The sequence below is a fragment of the Coregonus lavaretus genome, assembly GCF_964263955.1.
Source record: "Coregonus lavaretus genome assembly, chromosome: 27".
NCBI lineage: Eukaryota > Metazoa > Chordata > Actinopteri > Salmoniformes > Salmonidae > Coregonus > Coregonus lavaretus.
This window is the reverse complement of record NC_140014.1, coordinates 13,957,873-13,978,036: the sequence shown is the minus strand read 5'-3', so window position 1 is coordinate 13,978,036 and position 20,164 is coordinate 13,957,873. Positions and strand designations below refer to the sequence as shown.

The following is a 20,164-nucleotide window of genomic DNA, read 5'->3' as shown; positions in this document are numbered from 1 at the left end:
CCTTCCAGTCGAGTCAATCTATTATGCCTAGCAATTCATGCATCCTCGTCTTGAATTTCCACTCTTTTCAATCGAATTTAACCCCTACAATCCGACCATAGATGCCGACCCATCCCCCTAGCCGCACGGTTGTGTGAGGTTGGCCGGGCAACTAACATGCTCTCGTAATGTTTCGCATCACGGGTTGATTACTATGTCACTGGTGTCGCAAATAAATGCCATTTAAACGGTATAGCTATACAGCAACCTTAATGAGTGTGTAATAATGTAGATACGCCGGTTAATCCCAACAAAATACAATGCAACAATACAGTGGAACATAGATAGAAAAACAATCTTAAAATATCACTGCTAGCCCCAAGACGGTTCTGACAATCTCTGACCTAAGGTTCGCGCACCAACGTGTCTTGGACACCTAGCTAACTGTGCTAACGCTAGCATTTTCTCTTTTATAGGAAGCAAATACTTATTTTCGTAATTGTTACATTTTATACGATACCTAACTCGCAAACGAGACATGGTTACGTTGTAACATTTATTAAAACGTGTCGCTACTGTACCCGTAACTGGTAAAAATACAGTCAGTCACAACAAGCTATACCACGAACAAACGCTTCGTATGTATATGTAATTTTTCAAGCCCGATTACACACAAACAGAAAAAGATCAACTTCACCTTCAATTGGAATTATGCTTGAACTGCAGTGCTCTTTGCCGATGTTTCTTCCAGTTACAATACACAAGCACCTCACTCTCACTCTCACTCTCTCTCCCGCTGCTGCTGTGCTTGGAAATCCATTCAATGATCTATTCCCGGACGCGCGCTTTGAGCGAGAGCGCGCAGCGCAATAAGAACCAACTCATTGCATTATGCAAAATTATCATCAATCAGTTCAATTGATATTTATTATGATATATCACAGAGAAATCCAAATTTAATTAACATCATGTCCAACGTTATATATACTGTGCATTCATTAATGCTTGCATAATAGGCTGCAGAATAGACCTGAACATTCCCATTCCCTGCAGCCATCACCCCAATGCCAACACTCAGTGTAAGGTAAACAAACAGCAATGTGGAGAGCACACCCGAGGTAAAATATGTGAGTAGGCCTAAAGCCCACAATATGATTTGTATTGATTTATTGCAGTTGTAAGCCTACTCAACAATAGGCCTTGTAGCCTATGATGGAAACTCGTGATGTGTAGTGCTGGGAATTGCCAGGGACCTCTCGATATGATATTATTAAGATACTTGGGTGCCGACATTATATGTATTGCGATTCTCACGATTCTATACGTATTGCGATTCGATGTTCCAAACATATTGCTCACCATATATCTGCTGCAGAGGGTCAAGAAAGAGCCATAAGAAAATACGTGTTGATTAGTCATGGAAATGAAAGTGCTGAACTTTCATTTGTTCCCTTTTAAAAAAGAAGATGGAGAAAAAGCTATAAATGAAAAATACTGGAGTTTTGTCGTAGGTACAGCCAAATAGTGCAAAAATAATATTGCGAAATTGTCAAAACAATACCATATATCATAAAAAATAATATCCCGATATGTAACAGTATAATTCCCCCCCCCCCATCACTAGTGATCAAATCAAATCAAATCAAATGTTATTGGTCACATGCGCCGAATACAACAGGTGCAGACATTACAGTGAAATGCTTACTTACAGCCTTTAACCAACAGTGCATTTATTTTTAACAAAAAAAGTAAAAATAAAACAACAACAAAAAAAGTGTTGAGAAAAAAGAGCAGAAGTAAAATAAAATAACAGTAGGGAGGCTATATATACAGGGTGTGTGTATGTGTGTGTGTGTGTGAGATTGTGCTGTGCATTTCTACCTAGTCAAGGTATTCTGAGGATAGCAATGATTAGTCAATAGTAAACATTAATTTGAAGCAGATTATTTAATGTAAAAAACTTTGAACACATTGTGACATAAAATCAACAAAAAATAAATAATCCAATGCAATTTTGGGTATAAATACTGCAGGCAACCAAAAAACAACATAGGTCATTAAATGTAGATCCAGATCAGGGTTGAGATCAATTCAGTTTTCATTTCAGGAGGTGAAATGAAATTCCACTCATGCTTAAAAAAAACTATTAGAAAAGTATTAATAAACTGAATTTCAATTAACTTCCTTAATTTACTGAATAAATATGAAATTGACCCAACTCTTATACATAAAAGATTAACAAACCACATTCTGATAGAGCACAATTCAGATAGTCCACCAGGGCATCTTGATGAGTAGCCTTACACTAGTTTATCCCTCCTAAACCACACTACTACAGTAGTACTACAATATCAACAACATACGGAAACCCTGGAGGGACAACCTTTTTGTGACAGTGTCGCACAGGGAACCCGCTTTGTTGTGACAGTGTCAGTCACCTCCTTATATCAATATTGATTCTCCCCTCGGTTTGGGGGATTAGCCTTGCATGCAAAGATTACAACCTGCTCGATTTAACCCAGTCCCAGATTAACCGCTTCAGCGCTGAGCTGTTCGCTTCTGCCTGGTGTAGGGGAATGTGAGCCCATCCCAGCTACGCCTGAAACAAACTCTCACGGTGTGTCTCAGTACTCTAAAGTGGTTTCATCTCTCTGTTTCCTTTCTTTCATATGCACCATCAGGAAATAACTGGGGGGATAGAAGAGGATGCAATTTAAGACCGTTGATATTGAACCACAGAGCCCCTCTCAGGCAGGCTATTGCTATATTCCTACATTTATGAAGTAGGGCTGGGCGATATAGTGAATTAATTCAAATTAGTGTTTTTTCGCGATATTCCAAATGTCTGTATCGCAAAAATGTATGTTCATTTTTCATTTTTATGAGCGTTTATGTCCGCTTGTTCTCATGCCTTTTTAGTCTCGTTTCCTTCGCTCCATCTGCTGTGACTGTGCACCTTCCCATTTACACACAAACATAAACACCAAGCCCCTCCCCCTGCCACTCACAACAACAAAGATGAGAGAACACTTCATCCTCTCTGTGACAAGTGGTTTCAACTCGCTAGCTGCTATTTGCATTTGAGGTTTGGTCAGACAGAATCAGTCATATGGACACCGAAAGACATTGAGATATTATTTTACTGTAATAGAAGAGAAGTTCTAACGATACCCTTTTTATGTCTCAACTCCTCAAATTGCGTGAGAGCAGACTACTAAAACAGGAGTATCAATTCTGGAAAATTAATGCTCAGATTGTCACGCGCGGTATTGCAGTACCATGTACCTCTAGCAGCCATTTAGCCAAACACTGTTATACTAGCTGTCTAGTCTGTCTTTTATAAATGTGCAATAATATTCGTTCTCATTCTGAAAAATAAGGTAGCCCACTTGATTTAAATATCTGAACAATGTGGACAGGCTAGCATGCTGTTGAAACAGTTGGAGACGGACAGAAGGGTGTGTTCAAAACAAGGTAGAACAAACTGTTCTACCTTGTTAGCAAATACAGTTGAAGTCGGAAGTTTACATACACCTTAGCCAAATACATTTAAACTCAGTTTTTCACAATTCCTGACATTTATACCTAGTAAAAATTCCCTGTCTTAGGCCAGTTAGGATCACCACTTTATTTTAAGAATGTGAAATGTCAGAATAATAGTAGAGAGAATGATTTATTTCAGCTTTTATTTCTTTCATCACATTCCCAGTGGGTCAGAAGTGTACATACACTCAATTAGTATTAGGTAGCATTACCTTTAAATTGTTTAACTTGGGTCAAAAGTTTCGGGTAGCCTTCCACAAGCTTCCCACAATAAGTTGGGTGAATTTTGGCCCATTCCTCCTGACAGAGCTGGTGTAACTGAGTCAGGTTTGTAGGCCTCCTTGCTCGCACACACTTTTTCAGTTCTGCCCACATTTTCTATAGGATTGAGGTCAGGGCTTTGTGATGGCCACTCCAATACCTTGACTTTGTTGTCCTTAAGCCATTTTGGCACAACTTTGGAAGTATGCTTGGGGTCATTGTCCATTTGGAAGACCCATTTGCGACCAAGCTTTAACTTCCTGACTGATGTCTTGAGATGTTGCTTCAATATATCCACATAACCTTCCTTCCTCATTATGTATTTTGTGAAGCGCACCAGTCCCTACTGCAGTAAAGCACCCCCACAACATGATGCTGTCACCCCCGTGCTTCACGGTTGTGATGGTGTTACATTTTTAAAAACATTTTAGTCATTTAGCAGACACTCTTATCCAGCGCGACTTACAGTAAGTCTTCGGCTTGCAAGCCTCCCCCTTTTGCCTCCAAACATAACGATGGTCATTATGGGCAAACAGTTCTATTTTTGTTTCATCAGACCAGAGGACATTTCTCCAAAAAGTACGATCTTTGTCCCCATGTGCAGTTGCAAACCGTAGTCTGGCTTTTTTATGGCGGTTTTGGAGCAGTGGTTTCTTCCTTGCTGAGTGGCCTTTCAGGTTATGTCGATATAGGACTTGTTTTACTGTGGATATAGATACTTTTGTACCTGTTTCCTCCAGCATCTTCACAAGGTCCTTTGCTGTTGTTCTGGGATTGATTTGCAATTTTCGCACCAAAGTATGTTAATCTCTAGGAGACAGAATGCGTCTCCTTCCTGAGCGGTATGACGGCTGCGTGGTCCCATGGTGTTTATACTTGCGTACTATTGTTTATACAGATGAACGTGGTACCTTCAGGCATTTGGAAATTGCTCCCAAGGATGAACCAGACTTGTGGAGGTCTACAAAAAGTTTTCTGAGGTCTTGGCAGATTTCTTTTGATTTTCCCATGATGTCAAGCAAAGAGGCACTGAGTTTGAAGGTAGGCCTTGAAATACATCCACAGGTACACCTCCAATTGACTCAAATGATGTCAATTAGCCTATCAGAAGCTTCTAAAGCCATGACATCATTTTCTGGAATTTTCCAAGCTGTTTAAAGGCACCGTCAACTTAGTGTATGTACATTTCTGACCCACTGGAATGGTGATACAGTGAATTATAAGTGAAATAATCTGTCTGTAAACAATTGTTGGAAAAAATAATTGTGTCATGCACAAAGTAGATGTTCTAACCGACTTGCCAAAACTATAGTTTGTTAACAAGAAATTTGTGCAGTGCTTGAAAAATGAGTTTTAATGACTCCAACCCAAGTGTATGTAAACTTCCGACTTCAACTGTAGATCCAAGTTGACTAAACTTGAAATATAAAGATTAGCTGGCTACTCACTAGCACGTGGGCTTGTGCTTGAGAGATTGTTTATGAGACCGGTGTTGATTTTCTATAATGCCAGCTACAAGAAGTTAGTCGTTATTAGTGAATGTGCATTATGCATGGTGCTGGTTAACTTTGTAACAAAATGGGCATTTTCATAGACAGACTTGAAAGCCAGATCAGTGATTATTGCAAAAAAGCAGGTGAAACTATTTTGATAAAATAATTTAATTATTAGTAGGTCTTATGGTTGTGGAAGGCTTATATTTAGCCTAGGTATAATTTCACAAGCCCTGCATTCATTAGATTATTGCTGACTGTTTGAAATGCAGTGTATTTAACCTTTAATTGACCTTTAATTGTACAACAAAGTATATCGTCAATTGCCCATGAGTTAGAAAACATTTAGATATGATTTTTAGGCCATAATGCCCAGCCCTTAATATCAAGAAAATAACGGAGTATGAAGCATGATAAATGCCAAATGTGATGAAATACAATAATTTCCACTGATTTAAATATGATCTTCGCGAAATACTATAACGAGGATATTGATCCCATCAATAATTCTGTATTTGTGAAATGTTGTTGGCGGATCGAGGGGAGGTTTGACATTCTGAGGCAGACGTGAATAAACACAGAAACATGGTCATCTTACAGTCTAGCCGCTCACTGAGAGGGAGAGGAGAGTCTTTGGTATGAGTGGAGGTATAGGCATCAGGGAGGTTCTCTGAAGAGGACGAGGTTCAGTCATCACCTTCGTCATCAAAACAATGTTGGAAAGAGCGCATGAGAGGAGACGTTAGTTACTTTAGCTCCTTTAAAAAAATTGCTTTGGTAGATCTGAAGAAATTGATTAGATGTGTAGTGTTTTAGTTTACGGTACAGGAATGACCAGGTATTTACTTAAAATTACATGGTAAAATTGTAATTGCACAGTCATAACCCATGAACCCATGTGTTTTTTACTAAAACAAGCACCACTAGGCACCATGGCTCCACCTAGGGGAATGGGAAAGGAGAAATATGTAAATCATGTTAAGTAGCCTAATAATGAACCCATGTATTGATGTGAAAATATTTGTATTTATATTATTTAATTTATTATGTTTGTAAAATGTGAGAGAAAAAAGTAAAAGATGATTTAAACAAAAACAAAAAAGGAAATGAGAAAGGGCTAGAGGGTAGAGGCTCAGGGAAGGGTCAAGCACCGGTGGACTGAGCCCTCACCTCCCTGACTGTGGCAGTCCTCTATGCGTAGGCAGAGTGTTGTCCAATCAGGCTTTGGCCTGGGGGTGAGTACTCTGGATCTGCCGCTGCCCTATTTGTCAGAGCCTCTTCCTCCAGCTGGCACAGAGAAAAGAAACAGGTGAGATGGAGATTAAAGGATAGTGTGTGTGTGTGTATGTGTGTGTGTATTACCTGTTCTTTGAGGTATGCATGTGAGCAGGGTCCTAGACCCCTCAGTACCAGTCCCACTACGAAGCACCAGATGGACAGTCCTGTTTCCAGTCCTGCCAGCAGAACACATGGGAACCACAGAGACAGGGTAGTGTCCTAGAGAGAGAGAGAGGAACTTAATACATATTTGTGTGGTGTCAAAGCGGCAGAGGGAGAGAGGGACAGACGTCCTATAACAGACGTACATATATCCGTGTGGTGTCGAAGGGGCAGTCTGCATTGATTGGTGAGCGGGCGTTGATTGGCAGGTCAGTGAAGTTGCAGCCCATCATGAGGCCCCGCCCCTCGTTGGCAATGGTGAGGCTAATAGCCAATAGGAGCCCGACGCCGCAGGCCGCAGAGAGTAGGGCATTCAGAAAGGAACTAATCAGAAGACCTATGTGCTGGAGTTGCGGAAGAGAAGGAGAAGAGAGAGAGCAAGAGTAGGGGGGGATAGGTGGAGGAGAAAGGAGGGAAAGAGGGGTGAAGTCAAGGGAGTATAGTTTATTAGGATCCCCATTAGCTAGACCTCTACCTGAGGTCCAAATAAAACTTACAAATACATGAAAGTACAGAACAGTTATAGACAAGTTATAGACATAAAATAAACATTCTAAAAAAACTAAAAATAATAATATGAGTTATCTATTGGAAAGACACTGAGACAACAAAAATACTGTTTACACACTATTCATATCTACATATTCCTATATACAGTACCAGTCAAAAGTTTGGACACACCTACTCATTCAAGGGTTTTTCTTTATTTGTACTATTTTCTACATTGTAGAAAACTATGAAAATAACACATATGGAATCATGTAGTAACCAAAAAAAGTGTTAAACAAATCAAAATATATTTTATATTTGAGATTCTTCAAAGTAGCCACCCTTTGTCTTGATGACAGCTTTGCGCACTCTTGGCATTCTCTCAACCAGCTTCACCTGGAATTATTTTCCAACAGTCTTGAAGGAGTTCCCACATATGCTGAGCACTTGTTGGCTGCTTTTCCTTCACTCTGCGGTCCAACTCATCCAAAACCATCTCAATTGGGTTGAGGTCGGGTGATTGTGGAGGCCAGGTCATCTGATGCAGCACCTTTAGTAGTGGTTTCTTTGCAGCAATTTGACCATGAATGCCTGATTCATGCAGTCTCCTCTGAACAGTTGACGTTGAGATGTGTCTGTTACTTGAATTCTGTGAAGCATTTATTTGGGCTGCAATTTCTGAAGCTGGCAACTCTAATGAACTTATCCTCTGCAGCAGAGGTAACTCTGAGTATTCCTTTCCTGTGGTGGTCCTCATGAGAGCCAGTTTCATCATAGCGCTTGATGGTTTTTGCGACTGCACTTGAAGAAACTTTAAAAGTTCTTGACACTTTCTGGATTGACTGACCTTCATGTCTTAAAGTAATGATGGACTGACGTTTCTCTTTGCTTATTTGAGCTGTTCTTGCCATAATATGGACTTGGTCTTTTACCAAATAGGGCTATCTCTCTATACCAACCCTACCTTGTCACAACACAACTGATTGGCTCAAATGCATTAAGAAGGAAAACAATTCCACAAATTAACAAGGCACACCTGTTAATTGAAATGCATTCCAGGTGACTACCTCATGAAGCTGGTTGAGAGAATGCCAAGAGTGTGCAAAGCTGTCATCAAGACAAAAGGTGGCTACTTTGAAGAATCTCAAATATAAAATATATTTTGATTTGTTTAACACTTTTTTTGGTTACTACATGATTCCATGTGTTATTTCATAGTTTTGATGTCTTCACTATTATTCTACAATGTAGAAAATAGTAAAAATAAAGAAAAACCCTTGAATGAGTAAGTGTGTCCAAACTTTTGACTGATACTGTACAGTTAAATTAGATCTTTAGAAAGAGGATAGGCCCGGTGATACAATATGTTTTTTTTATCTGTTTTTTTTAAAGCTAAACTTGCTTTTTGCCTGAATAACCTCTTGGAGCAGGGCATTCCACGATGACATGGCACTATACATAACTGAGCGACGCATTAAATCTGTTTTTGGTTTGGGTACAGTGAAGAAACCCATAGTGGTGTATCTGGTGGGTTATGTATGTCTGTTTGAAGTGTATGCAAATAGCTAAGAGGTTAGACATTTTCAACACACAAATATTTATTAAAAAGACTAGAACAAGTAATCAAGGGAGGTCAGTGGGGAAAGAATGTACGAGAGAGGAGGTGAAGAGGTGATGGTTGCAGACTTAATGATGTTCATTCTATCTTACAAATTATATGTTATTGTTATGGATGGTGATGGTCTTACCAGTTTCCAAACCAACAGATTTCTTGACACCAATATGGCAATAATTCCTGTTGCAATGCTCTGAAAACGTAAAGACAAACGTATGTTTTTTTAAATCTATAACATCACGTTATTACAAATTATTACTACAGTAACCCATAATATAGTTTTCTGACTGACCAACAGTCCTGAAGTGACAGAGATGATGTTGCCTGCGGTGAACTCAGTGGTGATCTGGTCGTTGGGTTTGGAGATGTGGCGCAGGATGCTGCCGTGGACGATGGCTCCCAGGATGAAGTTGATGTGGCCCACTAGGATCAGAGTAAACCCCTTCTTCATCAGCCACCCCGGACCCTTCTCCTTATCTGACACACACACACAGAGAGAGACAGACACACAGACAGACAAACTTTCTGGATAAATCTCTAATAGCTTTTCACAGCTGGATTGTACAATATTTGGCCATTATTATTTTGTACATTCTTCAAGCTCTGTCAAATCGGTTGTTGATCATCGCTAAACAATCATTTTCAGGTCTTGCCATAGATTTTCAAGCAGATTTAAGTCAAAACTGTAACATGGCCACTCAGGAACATCCACTGACTTCTTGGTAAGCAACACCAGTGTAGATTTGGCCTGCTGAAAGGTGGAAAGCAGACTGAACCAGGTTTTCGTCTAGGATTTTGCCTGTGCTGAGCTCCATTAAGTTTATTTTTTATCCTGAAAAACGTTCCAGTCTAGAACTATTACAAGCATACCCATAACATGATGCAGCCACCACTATGCTTGAAAATATGTAGAGTGGTACTCAGTAATGTTTTGTATTGGATTTGCCCCAAACATAACACTTTGTATTCAGGAAAGAAAGTGATTCTAACATGTATTGACTCAGGGGGTTGAATACTTATCTAATCAAGATATGTTAGTGTTGTATTTTTTACAGACGTTCGAATTTTACTTCCACTTTACACTGCAGAGTATTTTGTGTAGATCGTTGATATATATTTATGTTTTTACAATTAAATCAATTTTAATCCCGTTTTGTCACACAACAAAATGTGGAAAAAGTCAAGGGGTGTGAATACTTTCTGAAGGCACTGTATGTGCAATGTAATGGAACTGAGAGTCATGATCAAGGGTTATCAACGGGTGACAGAATGGTTCCCTCGCCGAAGTGAAAACAATAGGTAACTTTCTCCGGTACAAAAAAAAACAAGTAATTTAAAGTTCACTTACCGAAACCACACATACTTCTGCAGTATATTTGTCAAGATATAGCCTATTTCATGGAGGATAACAGACAGGCTAACGTTTTATTTTCATGAAAAACCTCCTCGCGCCTACCGAGTTGGTGACGTCACGGGCTTCACCTGTCAAGCGATGTTGGGCGTTCACTGGGAACAAAGGTCAGTTTTTGTATGCAAATTAAAAACAGGGCGGGAGAGTGTGTTACATTTTAATTTGTGTTTCAATTATCTCACTCTTACTGTGTGTATAAAGTGGTTGGGGGTAAAAGAGTCAGCTAAATGTAGGTCTGTATGTGTGTATCAAATAACAAAATTGTATTGGTCAGTTACACATATTTTTGCAGATGTTATCGAGGGTGTAGCAAAATGCTTCTGTTCCCAGCTCCAACAGTGCAGTAATACCTAACATATGTCATTAGGTGAGAGTAAACCACAGACTAGGTGGAGGCATTCACTGAGTTACTGTTAGCAGTGTCTGATTGAACATCCCAGATGAAAGTATTCAGTAACTAATTAATGACGAGACATATTTAGGGAGAGGTGGTGCATACATATTTAATCATACAGAATACCAAACAATTGAATAATGAAACATGAAAGAATCATACATTGCAAAGGCTCTCATAGGATACACTAGTCCGAAGGCACACACACACACACACACTACTACTCACGCATAGGCACACACACAAATCCAATCACCATACTCACCAACCCACTTATTTCTCAATCACTAAATACACTGCCCAAGTGCTTCTCACAAAGTAGAGAGTATAAAGAAAAAAATAATCAGATTGTGAATACAGTAACCGTAAAACAAATGTTAAGATATTGAGGTTGGATCTAGTTGCAGGCTTTGCTGTTGCAGTTGCAGTTTTTCCAGCTAAAATATCAGATTGTCACAGTGGACAGAAACATTTCTGAGTAACAGATGTGACCCGCTGTAGTTTGACTGCTTAGCTTTTTGCCATTCTACCAGTGAATTCAGCTATGGGGAAAGAGGCTGTTGAGTAAACTTAAGGCAAGTGCATCATTCTGTAGCCTGGGTTGCATTTGGAGTGTGCAATGTACTGAACGTTGCAGATAGAAAAGCAATGAATACAGCTAACAGGATTCATATAGGTGTGACTGTTCTACACAATATAGATCCATGTCAAAATTCCACAACATTGTGCCCTACTGAATGTGACCCAGGTTACCCAACTATTTCTGCACTCAACAGCACTAGAGTGTTGCCGTTGGCAAGACAACAGCTTGGTTAAAGCAGTATGAGTTAGACAGCCAGGCCACTAGATTAACTGTTGTCCACTCATATCTACATTTCATATTTGGACTTCAACATCAACTCCTCATTGGGTTGTACAGTAAAGTAAATCATTACCTGTTCACAACAAAAAACATACTTTCTCAATGGCCAGAATATTCAAAGGAAAGTCTAAAGGAAACCATTCAATTATCCAGATGAAGAACAGTATAAGAAATAAGGTTGGCCAAACAATGTAAAGTCATTATTATTAGTTTTTACAGACTATATAAAGTTGGGTTAACCAATCAGAGGCATGAATACGGCGTTCACCGATCAGCCACCTCTTAACTACAGCTCCAGCCATTGGACATCTCCTGTAAATTGTTCAGGTAGTTCCTCTGCTTTGACTGACAGCCCGTAAATCCCACCACTCCCAGACTATTGGCTCAGACTCCATGGGGGTGTGGCTCCATTCGTTAAGAGCACAGTAAACATTTCAGTTTGTTAAAAAGTGAAGATATGACACATTCGTAACAGACTCCACTCCCCCTACCCCACTCATAAATGTAGTGAGGTTCACCACAGACATTCATGCATAGCTGTGACCACACCGAAGCAGAGAACTTTAAGGGGAGAGCAAGTGTGCTTGTATACAGCCACAAAAAAGGCAAATGGCAAAGATAGTAAATGCATTTCTAAAAACACAAACAAGTAATACTGACATATGATAACCGTGTTGGCTTCCTTCCCAAAAATAAGTTGCTACTGTAAAGAGAACTAAACAGAGGGGGACTGACTCGGGCAGCCCCGTAAGGCTATATATGGTCCCCCAGAGAATTAAGCCTTGTTCACACTGCAGACCTTAAAGCTGCAATATGTAACTTTTTGGGCGACCCAACCAAATTCACATTCATTCTCATTGAAAGCAAGTCTAAGAAGCGGTAGGGGGTAGATCTGTTCTATGTGCGCTATTTCTATGTGTCCCGTCAAGTTTCATTTTTGAGTCATACTTTCAGTTTTGTACACCAGCTTCAAAACAGCTTAAAATACAATATTTTTGGTTATGTAAAATATATTTTAAAGCAGTTTAGATGGTACAATGATTCTCTACACTATACTTGTTAGTTTTGTCAAACTGAAATTAGGCAAACTATTAGAATTTTAGCAACCAGGAAATGGCGGAGCGATTGCTGCATAGTGCATCTTTAATGCTAAAATCCGTTTTGGTTTTCAAATCCGTTTTGGAATACTGACTGGCCAACCAAAAAGTTACAAGTGACCAAATCGGATGTGTGGGTGTTCAGACAGTAATTTGCTGACATGGCTACGCTAGTTGTCATATTTACGACGGTTATGTGCAGTGGTGTAGGCTGGAGGTGCTCATGCTTCCTATCACTTATGTAGTAAGCTAAGGTGACAATGCCTGCCATGGACATTTCCCAGTTGCTTTGAATGTTCAAAATCAGAGTAAGAAACACTTTTAAAGCCTCGAAGGTTAAGATGACCGAACTTTCAATAACAAGTCTTTTTTGGCTAGCCACAACAATCAACTAGCTAGCTTTAGCTTTCTAGCACATTCACCCAATTGTTTGTAAACAATTAACAAGCTAGTTAGCTACCACATTCTTGTCAAACTGTCAACAGAGAAGCTATCAAGCAACAAGATATGCCAAATAACAGTAAAAACCACTTGAGGGCAAATAAAATCAGATTTGACCGTTCAGACAAGTCGCATGGCCAGGAATTAGATTTGTATCTGATTTCAAACCACCTACGAAGGTGCCTGTGGAGGCGTATATAGAGGTACTGGAGTGGGGGTCTGTGGTGATCCTGTTATGTGGACACAGTGACAGGGTTGAGGGAATCGTTCCTGCTGAAGAACTTGGTGAAGGCCTCTTCTAGTACAGTGGCCATCCTGCTTTGGTCCACCTGTAAGGACAATCAATCACATTTTGTGGAGAGGGAGCACACACAGAAGAGTCAAGAGTTGGGGGTGGGAGATATTATGTATGCATGCTCCAGAGCTATAAGTACGGAGTGGGAGAATCTAAAAGCAGCATCCTATCTGTAGTAGAGTGGAGAGTAGGAGCTGCTATCTGACATTTGCGCACACTGCCTGTGTGTGTGTGTGAGAGTGAGTGTGAGAGTGTAGGGGTCAAGCAGAGCTAGAGTGTGTGCGACACTCATAATGGACACTAATCCACTCTCCTCTGCCATCTACAACACTTACTCTCACAAACCCACACACACCACTCTACCACAGAACACCTACAAACAACCTTTTTCGTCTCTCTCACACAAGTACACACACTCTTACCTCGCTGATAAAGCCCAGTTGGACCAGTTCAACAGCCAGTTCCTGTACATTCTCATCTGGAACAGAAACAGTAGGGTCAGTGGTAGCATATACACAGATTTGTTCCTACGCAATCTTAAGTGCAATATCAAAATGTGTTAGTATCCCAACAGAGTTACACTGGACTGTTGTCTCTGATAGGAGCAGCTTAAGTATCAATAGGAGGTACATGTATGACGTGGGAAGACACAGGTAGTTAAGGAATATGCATGCATGGGTGAGTATACGTTTGTGTACGTGTAGGCAATCTGTATGCATTTGTATCCCCTGCAGGGTGTGTCCGTGCCCCAGCCCTCCCCAGAGACAGAGCAGCTGCCAGCAACATCCACACACGCCTGACATTCTCAACACATGGGCATGCAACACTAGACACGCCTGTCATGTGTGTGTGTCGGGGGGGGGGGGGGGGGGGGGGTTCATACGAACACACCCTCCTGACTATGGGAAGACTAGTGTTCCACGTAGATCCCTAACTTAGACCTGTATTCCCTATGGGGTACAACATAATACTGTGTTTGTACAGTCTAAGGATCCCCAATATGGCCTTCCATGCATTGTCCCCCTCCACCCAATTCCACCTTATCTGCACGCTAGCCCACTGGTATCTCACATACAAGGCACACACACAAACAAACAGTGATCATGCCAGCTATGAGTGCAATTGAAGCAGCCCCACCGATGTGGATTAGGCTGGGGTTACAGTACACTAGGGCAGGGCCAGTGTCTGGAGTCAAAGACAAAACACACAGACAGGCTTTGTGGCCAAAGTCCTGCCATTCCCAGACAACATACACAACAAGCTGGGTCAGACAAGAGCTGGGAGGGTTACAACTCTAATCTCTTCGATTGTGAAAACTGACATTGTTTAAAGGAATGCTGTGTGGCTATGTTATCTTACCCAAACACCTGTCTAACAGTTTGAGACTGGCTACATAGTTTGATCGAGACTTGTGGCCCGTCTGGCCTATGCACCTGTGTTCCATTGAGTCCCATTCGTCATTAGGAGAGGACAGTCCAGTAAGACTTAATCCTATTGGCCCCCTTGGGAGCAGTATAGTGGCTGCGGATTGTCGTGTTCTTGTTATAGAAGACCTAAGGGTCCAAGCGCGGTCTAATAAAACACACTGGGTTAGCAATAGCATAGATCACAGTATGCGTTCTGTATTCCTTTAACTGAACGTACACTTTGATCTCCAGCCCCTGCCTGCCCAGCTCAATGACATGTCTGTTTGTTTCTGTTGTTCTTACTGGGTAACAAGTCACAGCTTAAGTGTCTGTTCAGTTTGTCCTCCAGCTTCAACAGTAGTGTCAGCTGTGGAGGGAGGAGGAGATATAGAGTAGGTTACACATTCAGTGACTGGCCACTAGAACATGCTTGTTGATGTCATCTAACTTTTATTCATTGAACTGAAAATGATGAGATTAAAGCTACTTACATGATGTTTTGCACCCTCCTCCACTGGCTCAATATTACACTGCATCTGAACAACCTGCAGAAGGTGAGAAATGTAGGTGTTCAGATAGGTGTCCAACAAATCAAATGTATTACTATTATGAAGTAATTGATTGGATATATATTACTTCCCACTCTCTCCTCTCCCTCACCTTGCGTGTCTCTAGTTCAGAAGGTTCTGGGGTAGGGGATTTGACGGAGGGGGTGACAATGGGGGATTTGACAGGGGACTGCTGGGGCTGCTGGCGAGAGGGCAGACCGAACGCTGTCAGGGGGTAGATACCATTCCTGTTAGGGAGGGCAGAGGGGTTACATTCATTTCATGATGAGACAGGTAAAGCATACACATGTTATTAAGGCTAAAGTGTAGACCCACGATGGTCACCTTGCAACATCAAAACTCTGGGAGCAAATCTTGAGTGTTTGTAGGTTCTCTTACATTTTTACACACACAGATTTGAGCAATACTTCAATAAAAAGTATGAACGGGGGAAGGGCTAGAGAAAAACCTTATATTTCAGATGTAGGCAAAGCACAATAATAGGCTAATGCTAAATACTGCCACCCCAGAGATTGTATAGTGCATTACAAGATGCTTCTCTAGTAATGTAGCAGTAGAGGTCTATGAGCGCTCTGGTTTAGCTACACCCTCTAGTGGTGAAAATATGTAATAGGCTGGACAGCTTCCTGGTCCTGTTCAGTAGCTGATGGCGAGTTCCTTACCTGACATCCTCCAGGAACTTATCCAGCTCCAGGGCAGGAAACTGAGACAGCCTGATGAGAGAGAAAAACCGGATCAGCACAGGACTGAAGAAAATACCCTGAGATCTAAAACTTACTCAGTTAAAGATAGTTAAACTGTTGGTGTCTCTTACTTCAGCTGCACGCCCTCCTTTATCTCAGCGATGATGAGGTTGGGGTCCATGTTCTTAGTGATCTCCTCTAAGGCATTCTCAGGGATCATATCTGAGAGAGGTATGGAGAAGATAGAGGTACTCACGCTGGTGGCTGATAATGCAGTGTATGTTTGTGTGTGAGAATGAGCGAGTGTCTCGTGTTTGTGTGAAGACTCACTCTGGTGGCGTAGTGTTTATCTGTGAGAGTGTGCGAGAGAGACTCACGCTGGTGGCTGACGATGCAGTGTGCAGCTAGCAGCTTTAACAGGGGCACCTCAAACAGAGCCTGGTGGAAAAGCAGCTCTCTGGCTGTAGGCCTCTTAAACGGGTCAGCCTCCAGACACTTCTGAATAAACTCCTGCAGGGAACACACACATGGGTATCACACACACACAACCATAATATTACACGCACACACACACTTACCCTCTGCAGTGGGTCTTCCAGTGACTGTATGGCATTGTTGATGGCCTCCTGAGAGACGTAGGAAGATTCTCCATTCCCCTGGATCTCCAACACTGCCATCTATATAACAGACACACACAATGATATCACCACCATCCACCCAACACAAGCCTCAACGCAGCAGAGAGCAGATAAGCCTGATACGGTGATATGACATCACATGAGTTCTGACGCACAGAGATTACATCAATTTTAAATGCATTTCAATTTGAGAGTGCCATCTCACCTCCAAGGCACACATCCCAAAGGAATAGATATCCACTGCAGTGGTGACATCTGCAACAGCTACAGGGGTCAGGGAGAAGATAAAGTAGAGAGAGAAGAGACATGAGGCAATGATGGTTTTAGTGAAAGATATTTCCTGAGAATATCCTATATTTAACCTACATCTGACCTATCCAAGGCATTCTAAGTCTTTACCTCCATATTCAGGAGCGAAGAAGTGCAGGTTTTTCTGTTCCTCTCTGCAGGTCTTCACATGGTTGTTGATGGTGTCTGGAGCCACTGGGGGAGAACAGACACTGGATTAGACACAGTCAGACTATTTGGCTGCGTTTAGACAGGCAGCCCAATTCTGATCTTTTTTCCACTCATTGGTCTTTTGACCAATCACATCAGATCTTTTCACATCAGATTTTTTTCAGAGCTGATCTACTTGTCAAAAGACCAATGAGTGAAAAAAAGATCAGAATTGGGCTGCCTGTAAACGCAGCCTTATAATCTTATAACCTGGAGCTAAACCCATACAGGGCTGGTGTGGTGCTGTTCACCCAGGTGTTTAGGACTGGAGCACTACCTGATCCTATCTTGATGAGTCCGTTGTGTTGGATGAAGATTGTGTCACAGGTCAGGTTCCCGTGGATGATGGGCGGCTCACAGGAGTGGAGGTAACTAACAGAGGCTCATCAGAGACCATAGGAGTTAGTCAACCCCATAGTTGTTTTCATCTGTCATCGTAAACCAGGTTTGTGTTCCGTAAGGCACACCTCAACAAAATTCTTGTTCTTATTGGTTCAGTTGAGGTAGAACATCCATGTTTCACACCATTACAAAACATTTTCTCCTGTTTCGTGCCTACTACACATCACCCTGATTACCTGTTTTGATTGAATATGGGGCCCTGTTATTAGTGTTGCAGCTATGACAGAGTTGGTCTGTATGAGTGAGAGAGACTGACCTGAGCGCTGAGAGGATCTGGGTGCACCATCTCTTCCAGGCCTAAAGAACAAACAAATGATACATTCTGTTACATGTAGACTAATGAATGTCTTATCTGCAAAGCTAAACATCCTTTGATGTGCTACTGTGTTGTAGGGGACTTGGTGGGCAGGGCAAATTGTATTATGATATTTGCACCTTTTCATTCATGGTCTTGTGGTTCTTCTTCGTCTTCTTCAGAAACTGTTTCAGACTTCCCGAGGACATGTACTCTGTGATGAAAATCACCTGAGGTGAAGACAGCAACTTATCAGGTAGGAAGAATCATTGAAATTATGTGTTACATTATTTCACTGACTCCTTACTCACATTGGCCTGACTATATCAACCAGACCATGTGATACAAACAAGGAAAGTATTTCCTCTCATAGATGAGTCAGAACTCACCCTGGCACGGTTGATGTCATTGATGTCAGCCCAGTACTTGTGAAACTTGACAATGTTGAGATGCTCCAGCTGAATCAGGTTGTCAAACACAGACTTCACCTTCTCCTGTTCACAGAGGAATAGGGAGAACATGGGGACAGCATTTAACTAAAGTCGCCATAGAGGTGGGATCACCTGTTTGTATCAGTGTTCAAGGCAAATTAAGATATTTGCTCTAGTACAACGATAACTCTACTAGACACAAGAACAGACAGAGAGGGGAGATGTTTGTGTAGCAGCCAGACATACTTTACCTCCTGCAGTTTGAAGTTTTTCCTCTCAGAGAACATAACCTCGTTCCAGACCACCTCCACCCCCTCCTCTGTGTCCATGGCCAGGTAGGCAGCGTCTATCCCTGGGACGTTCCGCTGGTTCACCTGGGGGAGAGAACAGAGGCAGAGACACGGTTCAGTACTTTCACAAACACTGTTGCAATACGTTCATGGACAGTCCAATGGTCAATGTGTCTCACCTCCTCTCTGCGTTTCTGCCAGCGGCCGCAAGGGCTCTCCTCCAGGATCTCAGACTCGTCTTCGCTCTCATCCTCCTCATCCTCGGTGGGGGTGGGGGGCCCCGACACAGTTGTGGACACGGACGTAGGTCCCTGGCCACTGGGGGCCACTGGCTCTGCCTTGGCCTCCGGAGCCTGGATGGGTTTACCATCTTCCTCTGACATCACGATTATACCAGTCTCTGGGGCAGATTGTGCCTCTCTGGGGTTCAAAGGCAGAATGCCTTTCTCCCTCCCTCTTCTGGAATTGTGGCAGCCGCACCCCCTTACACTCTCACACCCTGAGGACTATGAGGCACTGTTGGCAAAAGAGACACCGTTATTATTTCTCTCTCTCACAGAGTTTGGAGCACACTGCCAACTCATAGTTATCAATACCTTACCTGTACTATGAAATGAGAGTTTTTCTTATTAACTACTGACCTATTTTGCTAGGTCGGGACTGGCTACGTCACTTCAACAAGTCTATGGTTACCAGTGAGGGCTGCAAAGTCAAAATCTCTGCTATAAATTAACTGTAGCATTACTGTAGAAAACCAGCTTAGGCCTACTTGCTACGCAGTTGTTATGCCGTGGACTGACATTGTACAGTAGCTGGCATTGTTAGCTAGCTAATTAGCTGGTGTGCACTCAAGTTCCACTTGTAACTAGCTAGTTAGGTAGCCAACTTTAGAAGCTAAGCTATCTAACGTTAGTTCGCCAAATTTACACGTCTCTATTCCAAACTTGCGACATTAAAGTTCGATAACTAACGTTACCTATAACTTGCTAGCTAATTGACCAACTTTCACTTTGACATAACGTTAAAGATAGCCATGGGGTCACAACTGGAAAATGCCGTTAGCTAGCTAGCTAGCTAGCTAGCTGTACCGTACTGTACCATTACTAGTTACACATTCAGAAAATATGTCTAACACGAAGTTACTCCGATAAGTAACCAGCTAGCTAGCTTAAAACAACTTTAGTTAGCTAGCTAACGTTGTCAACGTCAGCTAGCCTAGCTAGATAACTTTAGTCAAACAGTTGATTAAGTTATATAGCTACAGTAGCTAGCGTAACTTTTAACTAATAAACAAGTCAGCAATATCCCAATTTTGTTACCCAGCTATGCGCTATATTGCCAACAAACACGGTCAAGTAAGCTACTTACTTGGAAGAAAGTGACAACATGTGTTGCTTGTAAATCCCCTCGCAGTGCGTAAATTAGCTAGTAGTAGCTAGCTAGAAATGACAAGGACGCTATTCAGGTTTTCAGAAGTAATTTAATAGAATCGGGGGATTCGATTATCTGGCCCGGGTCGCCCGGGTTTGCACCAGGTGAAAAGTGAATTCATTAATTTTCCAACCGGGCTGCCTCTCGTATATGAGATTACAAGTGTAAATGTAGCAACTTTATATCAAAACGCACACTGAT

The 20,164-nt window shown here is 41.7% G+C and overlaps 2 protein-coding genes across 2 annotated transcripts; both read right to left on the bottom strand.

Moving 5' to 3' along the window:
- Positions 1–4,860: 4,860 nt before the first annotated feature.
- On the bottom strand, positions 4,861–10,307 carry LOC311102867 (keratinocyte-associated protein 3-like). The gene is made up of 7 exons (XM_084144318.1): positions 10,169–10,307; positions 9,113–9,297; positions 8,954–9,013; positions 6,863–7,060; positions 6,639–6,773; positions 6,447–6,563; positions 4,861–5,973 (listed from the first exon to the last, which is right to left on the bottom strand). The coding sequence occupies exons 1-6, from the start codon at positions 10,179–10,181 to the stop codon at positions 6,468–6,470; spliced, it is 687 nt and encodes a 228-aa protein (XP_084000444.1). The 5' UTR covers positions 10,182–10,307; the 3' UTR covers positions 4,861–5,973; positions 6,447–6,467.
- Positions 10,308–10,708: 401 nt separating this feature from the next.
- Positions 10,709–20,009, bottom strand: LOC311102866 (nuclear receptor-binding protein-like). The gene is made up of 18 exons (XM_084144317.1): positions 19,901–20,009; positions 18,712–19,048; positions 18,494–18,616; positions 18,201–18,305; positions 17,952–18,041; positions 17,773–17,813; positions 17,392–17,486; positions 17,016–17,099; positions 16,822–16,880; positions 16,557–16,655; positions 16,356–16,488; positions 16,110–16,200; positions 15,958–16,008; positions 15,387–15,522; positions 15,218–15,271; positions 15,030–15,093; positions 13,743–13,798; positions 10,709–13,354 (listed from the first exon to the last, which is right to left on the bottom strand). Exons 2-18 carry the CDS (start codon positions 18,913–18,915, stop codon positions 13,259–13,261), a joined length of 1,581 nt encoding a protein of 526 aa, XP_084000443.1. The 5' UTR covers positions 18,916–19,048; positions 19,901–20,009; the 3' UTR covers positions 10,709–13,258.
- Positions 20,010–20,164: the final 155 nt, after the last annotated feature.